This window comes from Mustela lutreola, chromosome 5 (genome assembly GCF_030435805.1).
Source record: "Mustela lutreola isolate mMusLut2 chromosome 5, mMusLut2.pri, whole genome shotgun sequence".
NCBI lineage: Eukaryota > Metazoa > Chordata > Mammalia > Carnivora > Mustelidae > Mustela > Mustela lutreola.
In genome coordinates this window covers 76427998-76450356 of record NC_081294.1, presented here as the reverse complement: position 1 = coordinate 76450356, position 22359 = coordinate 76427998, and the positions used below count along the sequence as shown (strand labels likewise).

The 22359-nt window shown below is 41.4% G+C and overlaps 1 protein-coding gene across 2 annotated transcripts in view; it reads right to left on the bottom strand.

The window, feature by feature from the left end:
* KDM3B (lysine demethylase 3B) overlaps nt 1-21438 on the bottom strand; it is a 71706-nt gene extending 50268 nt beyond the window's left edge. The window contains exons 1-2 of one of the 2 annotated variants that reach the window (XM_059174685.1): nt 21141-21438; nt 3615-3782 (exon numbers count right to left, since the gene is read on the bottom strand). In XM_059174685.1, the coding sequence (XP_059030668.1) occupies nt 3615-3782; nt 21141-21329 (357 nt within the window). In that variant the 5' untranslated portion in view covers nt 21330-21438. The remainder of the gene's footprint in view (nt 1-3614; nt 3783-21140) is intronic. The other variant, XM_059174686.1, reaches the window with a different exon arrangement.
* Nucleotides 21439-22359: the final 921 nt, after the last annotated feature.

Sequence of the window (22359 nt, the reverse complement as noted above, 5' to 3'; positions counted from 1 at the left end):
TATTTTGTCAGACTTCAGAAAACAAAAACTTACTCAGGGAAAAAAAAAAAAGCACAAACAACAAAAGCAAAAATAAACAAGCAAAACCGTAACAAACTAAATAACTTACACACAGAAATGGCCAACAAAATGAAAAGGCAATATAAAAATGGGAGAAATCATATATTAGGTAAAGCATTCATATCCAAAATATATAAGGAATTCATACAATTCAAAGGAAAAACATAAATAGTCTAATTTTTAAAATGGGGAAATCACCCAAAAGACATTTTTCTTAAAAAAATATACAAATGGCCAAAAGGTACATAAAAAGGGGCTGAATAGGGGCTCCTGTGAGGCTCAGTCAGTTAAGTGTCTGACTCTTGATTGCCACTCAAGTCATAATCTCAGGGTCCTGACATTAAGCACTGCATTGAGCATGAAACATGCCTGAGATTCTCTCTCTCCTTCTCCCTCTGTCCACCCCCACAACTTCCAAGAGCCCTCTCTCTCTCTAAAAAAGTGGGGAGGGGACTGCCAATCACTACTCATTAGGGAAATGCAAATAAATACCACCAGGAGACATTATTTCACACCTGTTAGAAGGGCTATCATCAAAGACAAAAAAAAAAAAAAAAATAACAGGATGGCAAGGAGGTAGAGAAAAGGAAACCCCTGTGCACAATCAAGGGGAATGTAAATTGGTGCAGTCACTGTGGAAAACAGCATGGAGGATCCTCCAAAAATTAAAAACAGAACTATCGGGGCGCCTGGGTGGCTTAGTGGGTTAAGCCGCTGCCTTCGGCTCAGGTCATGATCTCAGGGTCCTGGGATCGAGCCCCACATCGGGCTCTCTGCTCAGCAAGGAGCCTGCTTCCTCCTCTCTCTCTGCCTGCCTCTCTGCATGCTTGTCATCTCTCTCTGTCAAATAAATAAATAAAAATTTTAAAAAAATTTATAAAAAAAAAAAAGAAACAAACAGAACTATCATATGATGCTGCAGTCATCATATACTTCTGGGTATATACCTGAAAAAATGAAATTTCAGAAGATTACCTGCACCCCCACATTCACTGCATCATTATTCACTACAGCCAAGGCATGAAAATGACCTAAGCATCCAGTGACAGATGAACAGATAAGGAAAATGACATGGTGAGTGCATACATAGGAATACTATTCAGCCATAAAAAGGAGGAAAGCCCACCACTTACAACAATAGGGATGAAACTTCAGGGTATTATACTAAGTGAAATAAATCAGAATGACAAGGGGCGCCTGGGTGGCTCAGGGGGTTAAAACCTCTGCCTTCAGCTCAGGTCATGATCCCAGGGTCCTGGGATCGAGCCCCGCATTGGGCTCTCTGCTCCATGGGGAGCCTGCTTCCTCCCTCTCTCTGCCTGCCTCTCTGCCTACTTGTGATCTCTGCCTGTCAAATAAATAAATAAAATCTTTAAAAAAAAATAAAAAATAAAAAAAAAATCAGAATGACAAATAAGATATGATTTCATTTACATGTGGAAGCCACAAAAAAAAAAAAAAAAAAAAAAAAGGTACTCAGGGATATAGTGGAGACTGGTGATTCCCATGGGTCAGAGGAAATGTGAAATGGGTAAAGGTGTTGAAACGGTACAATCTTCAGGTATAAATTATGGGGGCCTAATGTAAGGACAGTAACTAAAGTTAACAATAATGTATACCTGAAAGTTGTTAAGAAAGTAAATCTTAAAGTTCTGACCACACATATATCAAATATTAACTATGTGAACCAGTGGATATATTAACTGACCTTACTGTGTGGCAATCATCTCACAATATATATGTTTATATATATGTACATCAAATTATCATGTTGTTCACAAACTTGTATAATGTTGTATGACAATTTTATCTAGCTGGGGGAAAATAATGAGTTCTTATGGAAAGAAAAGACTTTAAGGATTACATTGTTTCATAACCTTACTAGGAGAAGGCACTACTTAGAGACAAAGTATCAAATATTATCTAATATAGAAAGTTTCACTACTGGCACAAAATTAGACACAAAGATCAACTGAAAAGAATAAAGAGCCCAGAAATAAACCCATGCAATAGCTCATATGATCAATTAATTTATGACAAAGGACACGAGAATACATAATAATACATAATAAGGAAAACACAGTCTCTTCAACAAATACTATTCGGAAAACTACAGCTACATGCAAAAGAATAAAACTGGACCATTCCCTTACACCAGTACAAAAATAAACTCAAAGTGGATTAAACAGCTAACTGTTAAGACCTGAAACCATAAAAGAAAACATAGGCAGTAATTTCGTTGACACTGGCCATAGAAACATTTTTCTTGCTATGTCTCCCCAGGAAAGGGAAAACAAAAGCAAAAAGAAACTACCAACACTACACCAAAATAAAAAGCTTTTGCACAGCAAAGGAAACCATAAACAAAATGACATGGCAACCTACTTTATGGGAGAAGGTATCTGCAGAATGATCTATTACATAATATTATAATATTAATTGTAATAATATTACAATATCCAAAATACATAACACGATAAAAATGCTCAAATAATCCAATTAAAAATGGGCAGAGGACCTGAACAGGCAATCTTCCAAAGAAGACATATAGATGCTCAACAGACACATGAGAAGATGTTCAACATCATTCCTCATCGAGGAAATGCAGATCAAACCACAATGAGATACCATCTCAGACCTATCAGAATGGATAGTATCAAAAAGACCAGAAATAACAGGTGAGGATGTGGAAAAAAAGGAACCCTCCTGCCCTGTCAGTGGGAATGTAAACTGTTACAGCTACTGTGGCAAACAGTATGGAAGGTCCTCAAAAAATTAAAAATACAATCATCAGATGATCCATTAATTCCTTTACTATGCTTTTAACCAGAGAAAACATAAATACTAATTTGAAAAGATACAGGCACTTCTATGGTTCTTGCAGCATCACTTACAATAGGCAAGAAATAGAAGCAATCTAAATGTCCATCCAAAGATAAATGATTAAGAACACACACAGACATAAAATGGAGTATTATTCATCCATAAAAAAGAATGAGGTCTTGTCATTTGTGACAGCATGAATGGACTCAGTGGGTATAATGCTAAGTGAAACAAGTCACAGAAAAGCAAATACCATATGATTTCACACATATGTGGAATTTAACAAACAAAATGAATGAACAAAGAAAAAAAGAGACAAAAACCCCAGACTCTTTAATACAGAGAAAAAATTGGTGGTTGCCAGAAGGGAGGGAGGTCGGGGGCAGGGGTAAAATAAAGAGGATTGAGAGTATACTTACCATGAGTATGATGGGTATGATGAGTACTGAGTAATATGCAGAAATGCTGAATCATTATATTACACAGTTAAAACTAATATAAACACTATATGTTAATTATACTTCAATAAAACAAAGTAAGTTTCAGAAGAGAAAGGAGAAAAGATCTCCCAGTTTTGCTTTAGTAACTTCAGAATAAAAATATGTTAGGGATAAGCCTGGAGTTTTGGGAATTCTAAAGAGTTCAGCTGTTGGATAAATACCACAGTTACAGTTATAAATAAAATCTTAGGAGTAAAGCCCAAATATGTTCCAAGCCGGTAAGTCACTCACCAGGGCTGGCCACTGTGCGATTGAGACTCGAGTACCCTGGACAAGGACTGGGTCCTTCCGGGGTGCCCATACCAGAGATCCTTCCAGTAGAAGCACAATAACTTCTTCAGCATGAACTTTAACCCAGGAGTGTTGCTTCCAGTTACAGCCATCAAATTCCACAAAGATCTGCAAAAAGAGATGAAAAGGAGTTTGGAGGTCACATATGGAAAAATCCCACACTGTAATAAATAAATCGTAACTGGGAAAAATTCTACGTTGTCGGTTTTTTCAAAAAGATTTATTTATTTCTCTCTTTCTATCGCTCTCTCTCTCTCTCTCACACACACACACATACACAGACAGCAAGAGAGGGAACGCAAGCAGGGAGAGTGGGAGAGGGAGAAGCAGGCTTCCCACTGAGCAGGGAGCCTGATTCAGGGCTCCATCCCAGGACCCTGAGATCATGACCTGAGCCAAAGGCAGACACTTAATGACTGAGCCACCCAGGCCCCCCTCTACTAAGTTGTTTTTAAGTTCTTTTTTTTTTTTTTTTTAAGATTTTATTTATTGGGGCGCCTGGGTGGCTCAGTGGGTTAAAGCCTCTGCTTTCGGCTCAGGTCATGATCCCAGGGTCCTGGGATCGAGCCCCGCGTCGGGCTCTCTGCTCAGCAGGAAGCCTGTTTCCTCCTCTCTCTCTGCCTGCCTCTCTGCCTACTTGTAATCTCTGTCTGTCAAATAAATAAATAAAATATTTGAAAAAAAAAAAAAAGATTTTATTTATTTATTTGACAGAGAGTGATACAGCGAGAGAGGGAACACAAACAGGGGAAGTGGGAGAGGGAGAAGCAGGCTTCCTGAGGATCAGGGAGCCCAATGGGCGACTCAATCCCAGGACCCTGAGCCAAAGGCAGACACTAAACCGACTGAGAAATCCAGGCGCCCCATTTTTAAGTTCTTTTAATGAATTTCAATAAAAAAACAATTTTATTTCACAGAAGGAAGCTGCGCTCAGCTACACTCTAAAAAGGTAGCAGAGTTAAAGAGGCACATCCACAGTTAACAACTTTTAGCCATGATCCTATCGAAATCTTAACTCTTGCCTTCCAATTTACATCTAATGCACACCAGTTGGGGGCTTACTATGTATAAAGCACTGCACTAGGTTCAGAAATAGAGAAATCTAACACATTTCCTGGTCTCAAGGAGCTCATGGTCTAATAGGTTGGACAAAACTTTTTTACACTTCTACTGAAAATGTGAACTTCTTTGATAAATTTTTTTGAATAGGTGATATACGCACATGGTACAAAACTCAAAAGGATAAACAGTGGGGGGAAAAGAAGCTGCCCTCCCAGTTCTGTGTGTGAATTTTTTAAATTACCCCTGCCTGAAGTGATCTCATACCTGTTAGGAGAGGCATGTTATTATCAACAACAAGGCTTTGCTTCCACAAGAGATACTCTACTCTTTGACATATGGTTAAGCAGACAGTGTAAGAAGTTTAGGAAAGTGATTCATATTAAATGAAACTACATTTTCCTAATAAATAGCATGCTTAGGTTTGGCTTTTCTATATAAATTGTGACTTCTAAGCATGTTTCACATGCAGCATATAGAGCTAGACCTATGCAAATAGGCATCAGTACTTAGAATAGATATACCCAGGTCCTAAGATATAGCTGGTCATAGAAGGGCTAGAGTGTTCGTTCATTTTCACAGAGTTTTAGTTGCCTTTTGGGAAACACAATTAATAAGATGATAAAATGGGCGCCTGGGTGGCTCAGTGGGTTGAGCCGCTGCCTTCGGCTCGGGTCATGATCTCAGGGTCCTGGGATCGAGTCCCGCATCGGGCTCTCTGCTCAGCAGGGAGCCTGCTTCCTTCTCTCTCTCTCTGCCTGCCTCTCAGTGTACTTGTAATTTCTCTCTGTCAAATAAATAAATAAAATCTTTAAAAAAAAAAAAAAAAAAAAAAAAAAAATAAGATGATAAAATATAAATGAAAAAAATCAAGACCAAGAAAACTACAACAGAAGTCACTATCAAAGTATAAAACGAAGACTTAAACTGGCCCTGAGGATCTATACGGCTATATGACTGAGTGATGTTTTTGGCTCTAAGCTTCTTAAAGGCCAGTTTGAAATGGGAAGTCAGCTGCACAGGTCCCACCTTCTACGTCTTTTTCTTTTTCTTTTTGAAAAGATTTTCTTTATTTATTTATTTGTCAGAGAGAGAGAGAGAGAATGCACAAGCAGGCAGAGTGGCAGGCAGAGGCGAGAGAGAAGCAGGCTCCCTGCTGAGCAAAGAACCTGATGCAGGGCTCAATCCCAGGATGCTAGGATCATGACCTGAGCCGAAGGCAGCAGCTTAACGGAGCCACCCAAGCATCCCTCTTTTGCTTCTTTAAATTAAACTCCACTCCCAACATGGGGCTTAAACCTACAACCTGGAGATCAAGAGTTGTATGTTCTAACCAAGGAAGGAAGCCAAGCACCCTTCCCACTGTCTAAAAGGAAAATAAAGCAATTACTACTCAGGGAAGCAATGCTTTTCCAACGTTTGGCACTGTAGGACATTTCTCACAAGAAGCTTCCTAAGTCGGGCACCTGGGTGGCTCAGTAGGTTAAGCCGCTGCCTTCAGCTCAGGTCATGATCTCAGAGTCCTGGGATCGAGTCCCGCATCGGGCTCTCTGCTCGGCAGAGAGCCTGCTTCCCTCTCTCTCTCTCTGCCTGCCTCTCCATCTACTTGTGATTTCTCTCTGTCAAATAAATAAATACAATCTTTAAAAAAAAAAAAAAAAGAAGCTTCCTAAGTCAACAATGAGTGATGTAGGACAAAGCCAAAATCCGTAGAATAGTGACTTCCAACTAGGAAACATGAAGTTACCAAGATTTTAAGTAGTAGGGACACCAAGCATTTCCTATAGTGAGTACTACATGTGTTCTATATGTATGTACTATTGTTTTTAAAATATATGTTGATAAGGGCACCTGGGTGGCTCAGTTGGTTAAGTGTCTGCCTTCAGTTCAGGCCATGATCTCAGGGTCATGGGACTGAGCCCCACATCGGGCTCTCTGCTCAATAGGGAGTCTGCTTCTCTCCCTCTGTGCTCTCCTCCCCCATGCAAATAAATAAAATCTTTTTAAAAATGTTGATGACAGAATGAACAAAATTTGAATCTATTAAAACTGTTGCTGAATTCATATCAGCTTTTGTTGGTATACATGTTCTCATCCAGTCAATATACAAAATTATAGGTACAATTATATGAAATTTCAGGACACACTTGAGAAGTGTGAAATCACTTCACAGTAGCCTAGCATTAGGCTTAATCTCTCTTTTTTTTTTTTTTAAGATTTTATTTATTTATTTGTCATAGAGAGAGAAGCGAGAGCAAGCACAGGCAGACAGAGTGGCAGGCAGAGGCAGAGGGAGAAGCAGGCTCCTCGCCAAGCAAGGAGCCCAATGTGGGACTCGATCCCAGGATGCTGGGATCATGACCTGAGCCGAAGGCAGCCGCTTAACCAACTGAGCCACCCAGGCGTCCCTAGGCTTAATCTCTTCACAGGCAATGCATACTTGTGGATATGGAGTGCACTGCTGAAAAGTTATCCCAGAAATTAAATTCATTATATAAAGTTCTAGTTTATTATAATAAGTAAGCTCACTTATACTTACACACACAGACACAAAGGGGAAACAAGGCTCAGAAAGCAGAAGAATGATTTTTTACAGAGAAAGAGAACACTGAATTGCAACGTATTTAATATATGAATGGGCTCACTCATATATACATATATGTTCCAAGGGAATAAAACACAACTTCAAATAACTTGCAGACAATTAGAAAGAGATAATCAAATGTACACTTATGGGCAAACTCAGACACCAAGAAAGGTAGGTAGTAGCAGCACAATAAACAAAGGCTGGAGGTAACTTCTAGGAGGCTTGGATTTGAGCATTAGCCCCACTCTATGAACTGCAAAACTGGACAAGTCACTCTTCCCTCCTCAAGCTTTAGCTTCCTGCCTTGTGTTAAGACCCACCTGTCTTACTTCCCTCACACACAGGTTGTGAACTTTAAATAAAGTAATGGATTCAAAAGCACTGTGGTCAATTGCAAAGCACTACTTAGGCAATATAAAGAGAAATAAAGTAAAATAAAGTATGGGGGATGTTCAGAGGCAGGAGAGATCACCTCAGGGTCCTGAGGGACTTATATGGTCTGAGGCAAAAAAAAAAAAAAAAAAAAAAAAATCCCAATCAAGTTCTAGGATGGCCGGGACTTTAAAAGCAGACTGTGGAGGAAGGCAATAGGAGATGAGGCTAAAAAACTAAGAGTAAAGGTGGAAGATCCTGAATACCAGGATAAAAAACCGGGGCCTCATCCAGCCGCCAATGAGAGGCATGAGGGTGTTTCTGCGTGTGTGTGTGTGTGCATTCATGTACACAGGTGCCATTAAAAGGTTTCTAACTAAGGTCAAGATATGAACAGAGCAGTTGGTTTAAGGAAATTCACCTACCTACCAGTGGATATAGATGGACTGGAGTTGGGGGAAGATAAAAGGAAGTGTTCTTCCATGACCCAGAGTGGGAACAGTGAGACTAGGAAAAAAATTACTTGTGCTTATTAGAATCCATGAGTTCTATCACCAAGCTTGATGACTGGCTGGATAAAAGAGTAAAGGAAAATGCAAAAATGACTTGGATTTTGAACAAGAGTGGTACCATTACATAACTGATGTCAGGAGGAGGAGGTGGCTAAAAGATACACAAGATCTTGCATGACATGTAAAGAAGCATAAAGTATTATATGCCCTGGCTGTGTGTGACTGTGAATGACACAGCCCTGTACTGGGCATCACTCAGAAAAACAGAGGTTGAGGGTCCATGGTGAGTGATGGCCAGGCACCACACTGCAGTTCTAAACTGCCAACCATGTAAAAAGAAATCAACCCATAAAGCACAAAATATAGCAACTCACAAATACAAGAACACTGAAAGAAGTCATTGTACTACAGCTGTAACAATTTTTATTCTTAGTACAAAAGAACTTCAACATTCATAAAGTTAAGATTCAGGAATCCTGTCATCACTTATCTGAAAACATCAGGGAAAAGTTCAGTTATTGGAAAGCCAGATCTCACTTAACTTAAGGGAAATTATCTCTCAATCCACCTGGGCAAAGGACATATATGGAATAAAGTATTTACTTTGAAAAGAACAGCAGTGCTTTATGCTCTGGGATCAAGCTATACCTCACAGCTAACAATATGAATTTGTTCTAAGAGCAATATGGAGGGGTGCGTAGGTGGCGCAGTCAGTTAAGCGTCTAATTCTTGGTTTGACCTCAGGTCCTGATCTCAGGGTCCCGAGATGGAGCCCCCTGTGGTAAGATAGGGCTCTGTAGTCAGTGCAGAGTCCACTTGGGATTTCCTCTCCTTCTGCCCCTCCCCACCACTTGCTTGATTGCTCTCTCTCCAAAGTAAGTCTTTAGAAAAAGGAAAATAAAGAGCAATATGGAATGTAAACATATTCTCTGAACAGCGAGGCTTATTTTTGGCCCTAGCACTGTGCTTTACTTCCTACCTAGAGTAATAGAAGAAGTTAGAACATATAAGTAAATAATCATTTCAGATCAAAGTACCTAGAATATGAACTCTTAAAATGGTAGTGGCTAGGCCACAGAACAGGGGAAGGGATATAAACTAACAAAAATCAATGACTGTGGGGCGCCTGGGTGGCTCAGTGGGTTAAGCCGCTGCTTTCGGCTCGGGTCATGATCTCGGGGTCCTGGGATCGAGTCCCGCATCAGGCTCTCAGCAGGGAGCCTGCTTCCCTCTCTCTCTCTCTGCCTGCCTCTCTATCTACTTGTGATTTCTCTCTGTCAAATAAATAAATAAAATCTTAAAAAAAAAAAAAAAAATCAATGACTGTGGTTGGACTGAGTCAGAGATGACTAAGGCAGGTTGATCAACTGAACAGAATAAGACTAAGACAGTTTGAGTTGATTATTTAAAGTCTTTTAAAAATTTTTACTGTTAGAAGTAGCAAATAGAACTACACATGCTACAGCTAAAATCCAAGGACTAGATGTAAAATATTTTATTAGTTAAAGAAAGTTAGTGGTAACACTCTTGTTTTTATTTCAAAATTCCTTTTATGGTATCTAAGTGATTTACATTTATTTTAGTGACATTAAAATAAAAGAAATTCTTTAATAAAATCAATTAATTTGGGGGCACCTGGGTCTATCAGTGGGTTGGGCCTCTGCCTTTGTCTCAGGTCACAATCTCAAGGTCCCAGGATGGAGCCCCGCATTAGGCTCTCTGCTCAGCAGGGAGCCTGCTCCACCCCCCCCACTCCACCCTCCCACCCCTACCCCCACCTGCCTCTCTGCCTGCTTGTGATCTCTGTTAAATAAATAAATAAATAGGGGCGCCTGGGTGGCTCAGTGGGTTAAGCCGCTGCCTTCGGCTCAGGTCATGGTCTCAGAGTCCTGGGATCGAGTCCCGCATCGGGCTCTCTGCTCAGCAGGGAGCCTGTTTCCTCCTCTCTCTCTGCCTGCCTCTCTGCCTACCTGTGATCTCTCTCTGTCAAATAAATAAATAAAATCTTTAAAAAAAAAATAAATAAAAATAAATAAATAAATAAATAAATAAAATCTTTTAAAAAGATCGATTAATTTCTCCTAAGATTGATAACATCAATAGTAGTAACCTGGGTAATATAAGTTTTCATGTTTATTGTTTAATCATCAATTTGGATTCTGTTTCTCCCTAAGGCCATTTTCCCTACAATTAATAAAATTTATTTACTCTCAACAGAAACAGAACACTTCTTATGTAAATGTATAGCATTTACTGGGGCCAAGAATACCAAGGTGAATAAAGCTAGCAACTGACAGGAGGGACTCATCTGTTAACTCAGATGAGTTAAGAGAGGTACAGAAATGATTACAGAGGGGCGCCTGGGTGGCTCAGTCGTTAAGCATCTGGCTTCCACTCGGGTAATGATTTTACGGTCCTGGGATCAAGCCCTGCATTGGGCTCTGCTTAGCAGGAACCATACTTCTCCCTCTCCCACTGCCCCTGTTTGTGTTCCCTCTCTACCTGTGTCTGTCTCTGTCAAATAAATTAATAAAATCTTAAAAAAAAAAACACAAAAAAACCCCCCAAATGATTACAGAGCAGGTCACCTGGGTGGCTCAGTCTGTTAAGCCTCTGTGTTTGGCTCACATCATGATCCCAGGGTCCTGAGATAAAGTCCCACATTGGGGTCAACATGGAGCCTGCTTCTCCCTCTGACCCTCCCCACTGCTCATGCTTGTGCTCTCTCTCCCCCCTCTCTGACAAATAAATAAAACCTTAAATGAAAAAAAAAAAAAAGAAAGAAATGATTACAGAGCTATGTAACAAGGGCAGTAACAAAGATCCGAACATGACACATTAGGCCAGAAAAGGCATCTGCCTTGAGAAACTAGAACAGTTTCACAGAAATGGTGGTAGTACCCAAGCTGGGTCTTAAAGGACAAGCATTCTGGCAGAGAAAGAAGAGAAGACTTACAGGAGGTACAAAGGAAAAGAAACAAAAGTAGATTGAGTGTTCTAGGCAGCAGCCATAGGATTAGTAAGTAAGCTGTAAGGGCTCTGGCATGTTAGTGCATGATGCATTGAAATCTGGTGGCAAAGGTGTCTTGTTTGGCCAGCAGAGTGGGATTTTGTTGTTGTTGTTGTTGGTTTGTTTTTAATATGCATTGAACATCTTTAGGCAGTGTCTGCACTCCCCAGTTACCAATCTCCACTATACTTTCTGGTCTGTCACCTAGCTATTTTCATAAGCCTGCTACCCTGGACACATGTGGGTTTATGTTCCCAGAAATAGGCTTTGGGGGAGTCACTGATAGTTTTAAAGGGGCAGGGGGAAGACATCGTAAAATGCTTTATAGAGATAATGCCATTTTGGGGAAAAACTTCTCAATGCTCAGTTTAAAATAGATCAAAATAAAAATTACAAAGTATTTTAATATAAGATGAATGGCTAAACACACTTTACTCAGACTATGAAACAGTACTGAGAAGTTTTTAAAAAATGTACATCTAAAACACTAACAAGGAAAGATCTCCAAGATGTATTATATGCAAAAAAGCTGGCTGCAGGGGCATCTGGGTGGAGTATCTAACTTCAGCTTGGGTAGTGGTCTCAGGGTCCTAGGATCAAGCCCTGCATCAGGCTCCCAGCTCAGCAAGGAGTCTGCTTATGCCTCTGCCCCTCCAATTGTTCTCTGTCAAATAAATATCTTAAAAAAAAAAAAAAAAAAAAGTATTCATGTAATGCTAAAATAATACTTCTTTTGTTGTTGTTGTTTCAGATTTTATTTATTTGAGAGAGAGAGACAGTGAGAGAGGAAAACAAGCAGGGGGAATGGGGGAGGGTGAAGCAGGCTTCCCGTGGAACAGGGAGCCCCACGTAGGGCTTGATCTCAGGACTCTGGGATCATGACCTGAGCTGTAAGGCAGATGCTTAATGACGGAGCCACCCTGGCAACTCACTACTTTTTAAAAGGGAAAGAATGAACATTGGGAACAGGGTGGAAGATTAATTACAGAGAGAAGAAACTAAAGGCAGGGAGACCAATTACAAAGCCATGACAATGCAGGAAAGAGATGAAAAAGGCCTAACCCCATAAGGCTGTATGAAGGGAAAAGTTCATCTGAGAAGCCACAGAGATAAAAGTAACAGGATATGGTGATGACTGGGAGTAAGGGAATTGGAAGACTAACTCAACTCCCAAGGTCCCTAAATTTTCTTTTCCAATTTTCTACCTACATTTTGTTCAAAAAGGACAACAGGTCCAAAATGGAGTCTCCTGTGCTAAGCCCAGGTCATCAAACGACAACAAAACCTCTCTAGAGAATGGAATCTTAAACCAGTAAATCTAGAATTACCTGGTCAGTACTAGTGAGGTAATCAGCCTGATAGACCCCTACTGTCCCCCCCTCAAGGAAAGTGGCCTTGTCTGAAACAATCAGCTCTTTGCTAGAATAACTTCTTTGTCCTACCTCCTTCTGCCTATAAAAGTCTTTCATTTTGCACAGCTCTCTGGAGTTCCTTTCTATTAGCCACAAGGGTTGCTGCCTGATTCAGTTATTGTCGAATAAAGCCAGTAAGATCTATAAAATCTACCAGTTGAATTTTGTTTTCTTAAGGATTCTAAACAAAATGTAAAGTCCGCTTCAAATGATTTTACAGGGGTGCCTGGGTGGCTCAGTAAGTTAAGCCTCTGCCTTCGGTTCAGCTCGGGCCCTGATCTCAGGGTCCTCGATGGGAGTTCCGCATTGTGCTCTCTGCTCAGCAGGGGGTCTGCCTATCCCCACTCCTGCCTCTCTATTTGTGAACTCTCTCACTCTCTGTCAAAATAAATAAATAAAAACTTTTTAAAAAAATGACTTTACGGGGTGCCTGGGTGGCTCAGTGGGTTAAGCCGCTGCCTTCAGCTCAGGTCATGATCTCAGGGTCCTGGGATCGAGTCCCACATCGGGCTCTCTGCTCGGCAGGGAGCCTGCTTCCTCCTCTCTCTCTGCCTGCCTCTCTTCCTGCCTCTCTGCCTACTTGTGATCTCTCTCTGTCAAATAAATAAATAAATAAATCTTTAAAAAAAAAAAAAAAATGACTTTACAAAACTGTGGGATATCTCGACAGCCAAGGTAGGGAATGATGCATGTCTAGAAGACAGCAGTTTTCAGGGGCGCCTGGGTGGCTCAGTGGGTTAAAGCCTCTGCCTTCGGCTTAGGTCATAATCCCAGGGTCCTGGGATCGAGCCCCACATCAGGCTCTCTGTTCAGCGGGGAGCCTGCTTCCCCCCCTCTCTCTCTGCCTGCCTCTCTGCCTACTTGTGATGTCTGTCTGTCAAATAAATAAGTAAAATCTTAAAAAAAAAAAAAAAAGACAGCAGTTTTCAAACAAAAAGCAATTTTCTCTATATTCCTTTGATCATGAGATAGCTTCCTAACAATTAACCCTATTCACCACCTCAAACCTCCCCCTACTTTCTAATATCCACAATAAATTAGATGTTAAGTACTTGAGTACCTTAGGGATAATGAGAATAAAAACTCAAGCATATATACATATATTGTGTTTTTAGGGCCTGTGGAATCACAAAGATCTGGGTTTGCATCCCAACTTCCTCATTTCTTAGCTGTGTAGCCCAGGGCAAGTCACTTTAGCTTCTTTGCGCCTCACTTCCTTTGACTATAAATAGGGACAGTAAGTATCTCAAAGGATTGTCTGAGGATTAAATGAAATAAAAGCATAAAAGGCCTAGCAGACTTTGGGCTCCGGATAAACTTGCATTCCATAAGAAACTCACACTACTGGTCTGATTATAACTGATAAAAGAAAAAAACGTTATCAAGAATCTTAAATATGTGCACACTCCGTGTCTCCATAATAATACCTTCAGCAATAATCCTGGGAAATAACCCTAAACACAGGATAGGCTTTAGTCACAAAAATGCTCAACACAGCATAACTGGTAAAACCTAAAATCTGAAACAAGTTCAAATTGTAAGAATTTTCTTAGACAATTTTATTGTTTTCCTTTCAGTTATGAGAGCAATACATGTTATCTTTGGAAAATAAATAAGGGCACAAAGAAAATTAAAATCACAATATACAAAAGTTTTCAGTAACACAGGAAAATTACTACATTAAGTAAAAAAGCAAAACACAAAATTGAAAATACAGTATGAATTCGACTTTTAACAATTCTAAAAAAGAGGTTAGATGTCAAAACATAAACAGCAGTTTCTAATCAGTTGTGATGTACAGAGGCTACTTTTAAAATTGCCCTCAAAATAATTTCTTCATTTTTGTATCATAGGCATGCATTACCTGAGAATCACAAAAATAAAACATCTAATGCTTCTAATCTAACAAGTCAGATGTAAGTCACGAAAACCAGGGGACAATGGACCTGGGACTGGAGTCCCAAGTTAAGATTCTAATAATCTCAAAACAAAAAAATTAGCAGAGTCCATATCAACAGAAATATGTAACACAAAAATTAAAGGTCAATTATAAACACCTTATAACAGGAAGCCACAGAGTAGAAATTCCATAATAAATCAGATGTGAAAGTTAATCTAATACCAGCTTCTAAATATTATTTTTAAGATATGATAGTCAGAAAAGGCCTCTTAAGATAATAACAGAAAAATGCATGTTCTGTTCTTGATGGAGCTTACAATTTAGTAGGGGAGATGAGCTATATATCTTGTTATCTATCTATAAGAAGAAAAACTGTGATTAATATTCCAAAAAGAGGCAAATAACAAAGTACTAAAGGAGCAAAGAAAAAAAAAATAGCATGCTGGAGATTCAGACAGGCTTTACAGAACTGGTAGAACCTGGAACAGACAGGCTTTCTCTTCTTATAGGATTTCAATGGTTAACATTAAAGCAAAGGGGAGGGGCCCTGAGTGTCTCAGTGGGTTAAGGCCTCTGCCTTCTGCTCAGGTCATGATCCCAGGGTCCTGGGAGTCCCGCATTGGGCTCTCTGCTCAGCAGCGAGCCTGCTTCCCCCACTCTCTCTGCCTGCCTCTCTGCCTACTTGTGATCTCTGTCAAACAAATAAATAAAATCTTAAAAAAAAAAAAAAAAAAAAAGCAAGCAGTATAAGGCAGAAAGTATTAAGTGCAAGATCACTGAATCAGGGATGCTTGCTATAAATATCCTTTTGGCAACACCCAATTTCCCCCATTCGATTCTTTGCACGCCAAGGGTCCTTCTTATCTGTAATTTGGTCTCTTGAGTAGATTAGGAGGGGGCTCTGTGCAGATCTCTGGATAGGTGTATCTCCCACTGTAAATTAATAACCTTATATGACAATTTACGAATCAGTCTCCAGAGAATTTGGTTAGTGAGAAGCGGTTCCCTAGAGCCTGATTATCCCTGAACACACATACAAAAATGGAGTTTTTGCCCTTGCAAAACTGAGAGAGGTCATACTATATGAGTTACTACTGAACAATCAGGCAGGTTTTATCCATCTACAGAACAAGGGTAAAAGACACTTTGGCAGTTGGGGCAGTTGGGTAGGGAGGGCTTAAAAACCACCAACATGTTAAAGGGAGTGGAAAACTGAGATGCAGCAACAGGTGTTGTATCCCCCAGGCCTTGTGGAAGCAAAGCCTACAGGAATCAACTCCGGCTGTTGAGAAAATCACTAACCACGTTATTTACCCAACCATTTAGGGGAAGGGAAGTGGGGAACTGAATCAGCCAGAACAAGTTGGAAATAAGAACTCAGCAAGTGAGTACTGAAGGAGAGAATGAGTCCTTGGCAGGTGGGGAATTAGTGAAGGAACTCTTAGAAATAAGTGGGTAATTAAGAGGAAAGATCTGATTGTGTAGTAAAGGGAGAGGATGCTGGATGGACAAAATGACAAGTGTATGTGATCACTGGTGAATATACTACACAGCTCTAGAATAAACAGAATGCAAACACAAAGTAAGAGACAACTGTTAACAATTATACACACAAGACAAAGTTAAAAAGAAAAGAACAATATGAAGCACCTGAGTGCCTAAAAAACTCAAGGATGGCTCAATGTCTCGAAAATAGATCTCCGCCTTTAAGAGAATTAAGATGAAATGTGCGGGGCGCCTGGGTGGCTCAGTGGGTTAAGCCGCTGCCTTCGGCTCAGGTCATGATCTCAGGGTCCTGGGATCGAGTCCAACAACGGGCTCTCTGCTCAGTGGGGAGCCTGCTTCCCTCTCGCTCTCTGCCTGCCTCTCTACCTACTTGTGATCTCTCTCTGTCAAATAATAAAATCTTAAAAAAAAGATGAAATGTGCAGTAGAGGGGCTCACACTTAAACATTACATATTCATGTATACAATCTCACGTTTATTTAAAGTTTTCTAAACCTTACACCGATCCACAAAACAATATACTATTTACTTTAATAAACAGCTTATCATGTATCATGCAGATTTTTATTGAATTTCTGAAATTATAAGAAAAGGACACTTAAGGATGATCATTAACATCCATTAACATCCCATTTCAATTAGGGTTGGAGTTCTAGGTTTGTGTGAACACAGGTTGAGACTGTGGACTGGAAATATGGTATTGTCCTGGACCTGATTATAATCATTACATTACCTACAAACAAAGTAGAGAGGTATTTTAAAGTGCACCTAACCTGAGACTAGGAGGACTACGTAAAACAATACGGCAGATCCAGATAAGCTCTCATTCCTCTTGGAAGACTCCCAGATAGAAGAAACATGGTACTAGTCTGGACACTGCTACAATTACTACATTATCTGGAATCAAAGGAAAGTAGTACTTGAAAGTTCACCTTTCCTCCAGATAAAGATGAAAGATTGAGGGATAAAGAAATAAGGCAGATGTGCTTTCACTCCTCTTCCAAGTTCTGGATAGCTGTGATAGCTACGATCAACACATTCAAAACAAATCAGTGCTAATAAAGGCATCAATTAATTCTAAGAAACAGCAAGAAAAGGGCAGTTTACTTAATAAAATTGGTGCTGCCATCATTGGTTACTCAGTAGGAAGCATGTTAGATCCCCCACCTCACATGCCATTTGCAAAAATATTACATCTCATCAAGTCAGAAGATGAAGAAGAGAAAATAACTGCAATACACTTGTGAAGTAAAGGGGTTCCTATCCTGAAAATGCACAGAACTTGTACGAAGTGGTAAGACACCTCCTACTTTTTTTTTTCAAATGGGCAAAAGATAGCCATAGAACTCATTTAAAAAACAAAACAAAACAAAACACGAACAGCCAATAAACATAGAAAAAAACTAGTAGTCATGAAATTGCTGTATTATTCTTTACCCATTGGAGTGCCAAAAATGACAAAGACTGATGATGGCAAAGGTAAAAGGGAAAGCAGCACTGCATGCACACAATGCTGGTGGGATTATGAAATGCTATCATCTTACTAGAAAATAACCTCGCATTACCTAATAAAATAAAAGATGCATATACTCCTATAGCTCCTAACCCACTCCTGAATCTCTAAACTACAGAAATAAAACCATAATTATACAAGATATACGCCCAAGTTTATTAACCACAGTATTATTTGTAATACCAAAAATTTTTTCAATATCTTGAACAGCATGAGGAGGAATGACATAACAAATGATGGTACATCTATTCTATGAAATACAATGTAGTTATCTAAAAGGATGAGTAAGATCTATAGGTATCGATGCCCATGGTATAATGTTGAATGGAAATAAAGACAGGGGCACCTGGCTGGCTCAGGTGGTAGAGCCTGCAACTCTTGACCTCAGGGGTTGTAAGTTCTGAGCCCATGTTGGGTATAGAGATTATTTAAAAAGAAAATTAAAAACAAAAAACAAAAAACAAAAAACAAAAAACAAAAAAAAAAAAAAAAAAAAAAAGCCAGAGTCCTTACTTAAAAGAGTAGGGGGGGAAGCAGGCTGCAGATATCGTGCAGTGTGATACCATCTGATAAAAAAAAAAAAAAAGCAACCTTTTGTATATAGATGAATGTTTCTATATTTTTTGTACTACTGTTAATTTGAGCAAAGCCTTCTTTTACAAGTGGAAGCCTGTGAGAGCTAGATTGTTGGCTTTCCCTGTGTATACTTTTCATTGTTTGACATTCGACAAACCAGAAGTCTTGATTTTTCACACACACACACACACACACACACACACACAGGAAAAGGAAAACCCTTTTTTTTTTTTTTTTTTTTTTTGGTGTTTTATCTACCATCCCTACATATATGAAGGTCCCAAGGTCTCTGCAACTCATGTGAACCAATAATGATTTAAAACACAAAGAGGACAGACTTAAGAGTCAAAAAATAAATGCATAAAAATCCATTAAGCTAATCTTGCAACAAGACTATTTTTTTTTTAAAAACTAGCCTATTTAGAAACACAAATAAAACTACTATTCCATGGAGGGCAGGGAGGTTTTTTCCCTATTACATCTAAAAATCTCAGCAGTTACTTGTTAGCATAGCTATGATGAAGATGGCCACTATAAAATCCTTATCAAGAAAATTCCCAATCAACAGGACCCTGACTTTTTGTTTTTCCTATTTCATTTTAAGGTAGTACATGGCTTTGGTATTGTTTTCAAGAAAAGGGTTAACTAAATGGAGAAGGGCTACATTTTGAAACATTTCAGCATTATAAAGTATTTAGAAAGAGGGTATTAATGGAGCCTAAAACTGAGAAGTGTTTTCAATCACTTCAAAAACTCATTCATCCAACCCTCAATTACTCATCCTTAACAGGGGGCGCCCTGCTATGCATTACTCAAAACCAAGCATGCCTGAAAACATCTTAAACTAACTGAATGAAAATCTGCCCAATCACAGACCAGCTGCTTGAAAACTCCACCCTTGAGTACAGGAAGAACACTTTTGATTGGAAGACGGTTGTGTTTACTACGGTGTGTGGTGCAAATTGGTAAGGCCCACATGTCTAGGGTCCAAAGGAAAACTCTTAATGAAAAAGAAGAACAAACGTCCAGTTCTCATCCTAGACTAGTCATTGTCATTAATAGAACCTCAATATAGCACCTGCAATTCTTGAACAATTTTGCAAACTGGTGAAAAATTCTAAAGGCTCTGAGTTTTGGTTGTGGTTGTTTTCTCATCTATATCCCTTGATAAATACACAGGACAAGCTTGTTTATCCTCAAAACCCTAATCTGCCTTTGCTTCTGTATGTATACAGTTCCATGCAAGACCTCAGCAGTTCTAACATAGGCTTGGCTTTAATTTCCAAGAATCACTGCAACTTTTTACTTGGTTTGAGAAACCAATTCAATGAGGCCAGTGGTAAAATTATTCAGTATTTAGCTTAGTAGGTGTCCAGCATTTCAGGGAGCTTCAAAAACCTCTGCCCTTAGGGAGCCCAGCAAAAAACAAAGTGAATGGGTAGCCATTTCAGGTGCAGAGCTCATTAGCAATTCATCTGATGGTGGAAACAACTAGAATATAAAATTCCGACTGAAAAGATAGGGCTTGCTAGGCTGTAGGTCAAAGTATGCATATAATGGTGGATCTTCATTATGTTTTGCATTTATGGGAGTGAATTACTGGCTCTCAGAGAGACACCTCTCCCCCACCTCAACCTAGAAAGCAGTCTTTTGAAGAAAGCACGGAGGAATTTAAATCCAAATCCCCTTCTTAATCATCATCCTCATTCCCTTATATTTCTGGTATCTTTTTACAAATTCGCCCCACTGAAGCCTCATAAATGTCCAAGGAGCCTTTTCTTATTTAGCATGGAGAAAAGATCAAAGAATGTGAACTCAAGTAGCAGAAGCAAAGGCTAAGCCAGCCGCAAGCCAAACAACCCATAAAGCTTGATAAGGGGGAGAGGAAAAAGCCTAACACGACTAATCAATAAATAGAAAAATGGGTATGAGAAACCTACAATATTAATATCAAATCTCTCCAAATCATTCCAATTTATAGCAAATACAATATCTGCAGGAGCAAGTTCATCACGAAAATTTACCTTCTGCCTGCTGATGTATTACATTCCAAAAGAATCTCCCTATTTTAAGAGTATCTTAACAGAGAAGCTAGGGCCGCTACCAGAATGAGGAACTAAAGGGGTTTGCCAAAGCTCAAAGACAGTATTTTGCCGCCACATTAGCAAAAATAACACAACGCACCCAAATACTAGTTAAGTTCTATTTTACTGAACAACTTTAATCACAAAATATACCAAGGCAAGTATTCAAAAGCGCCCAAGCTCCAACACAAAGTTTCAAAACAAAACCTCTCCCAGGGCCGAGCAGGGAGCAAAAAAGCACCAGCTAAGCAGCCCCATTCGGCTGCTAAGACACATCTCAAACTTATCAAAAACAGCCACAACTGCAGCTCCTGTCACCCAGAAGCTCAAAGAGAAAGGAGCCCTAAGAGAATCTCAAGAGCTGGCCTTTCTGGAGACCGCCAGGCCGAGCCCGGCTCAGACAAGGAGGAAGTAACTGCCAGATAAAAAAGCCCTGAGCAGCTCCGACTGCAGCCTCTGTGCCTCCCACAATTGCCCACATTCCCGCCCCACTCGGGGCTCCGGGAGGAAGGGAACAGGGCGCAGGTTTCCAGGGAGGCTGGGAACTACAGGTCCGCGTCTTTCAGGACGCAGCTACAGCACCAGTCGAACTCTGAGGGGCCCGGGCTCCCAGGATTCGGGAGCCTGCTCCCAAGGCGTGTTTGGGGGGGGACGCTGAGAAAGGGGTCCCTCAGGAGGCGGGGCCTCCCGCGTGGAGGCGGCAGCTCCTGGCGCCCTGGCCGCCCCCCCGGGGGAAACCGGGGCGCGCACCCCGACGCGGAAGCCATGCCGGCCAGAGCAAGGGGTGCTGAGGAGCCGGTGGGGGGCGCTAAGGAGATCTGGGGGCGCAGAACTGGGTCACCCCCACCCCACCGCCCCCTCACAAAGGCCCCCGGGGAGGCCGCCCGCAGGCCCAGCAGCCCCGGCCTCAAGTGCCCGCCTCGGCCGCCACTCACCGCTAGGTCCTGGGGCACCGCCCCGCTCATGGCCCGCACCGTGCCGGCCCGCCAGGCTCGAGTGCGCAGCGCAGGCCCCGGATCTCCGCCCGCCGCCGCCGCGGGGACCGAGGCCGAGGACGAGGCCGCGGTATCCGCGAACAGAAGCAGCAGCCGTTTGCCCACCGGGGAGGCCGCGGCGTCCGCCATCGTCAGGGCCGGCCAGACCCGCGCTCCCGCCCGCCGCCTCCCACCACCTCTGCCGCTGAGCGCCCGATCCGCCCGCAAGGCCTCCCTCCGCACCACCCGCGGCCGCGGCTCCCCCCCACCCCCCCCAACAGCCACCACCAACCACCGGCGCCGCGCAGCGCCCCCCGTGGCCGGGAGCGGAGCCGCAGCCCGGGCCCCGCACAGCGCCCCCCGCGCTCCGGAGCGGGGCAGCAGCTCCGGGCCCCTCGCAGCGCTCCGCCCCAACCTCCCCGGGGCCTGCAGTGCCCCCTGCGGCAGGGAGGGGAATTGCAGTTTCGGCCGGGGTGGGAAAGTGGGCGGGTCCTTCAGTCTTCCATGGCACCATCCTGGTCCCAACCTTCCTTCTGGGGGGGTACCATATGTGAGTAGGCTTTAGCTTGGCCGCCTTGGACACCAAAGACTTTTACTGGGGGCGGGGGGGGGGTGGCTCAGGGGCAAGGAATCTAGGGTTGGTGTTTTGAGCCAAGCAGTTAACACCCCAATACCTACTGATTTCCTATCTGGAAAATAGGCCCTACCATTCCTGTCACTATTTCTTAGGAAACTTTCCCCATTGGTCCATGGAACACAATATCCTTCTTTTCACTGGTCCATAACATAGTACCATCCTATTCTATACTACCAGTACCTCATGGGTTCCTTTCCAACTGACCAATGACCTACATCCTGTGGAGGTTGTAATACCACTCTTCCCACTGGGTGAAGGCCCATGTGCTTCCAACATCCTGGTATTTTGACCTAAAGTCATGGAACTTCTTCCCTTTCCAAGTCTACCAGTGTTATTAGTTACAGATATTTCTCAGTTAAACTTTGAGGGGGAATTGGAATGAAACCAGCAATAAAGAGATTCTCTTCTCTGCTTCAGTAGCACCTCATCTTACCACGCAAGTATTGGGAGTGGAGGCAAAGAAAATCCCATCATTCCCATCTCAATTCATTTAATATAGGTATGGGAGATTGGTAACTCCTGACAGAAAAGGGACAGTAGAGA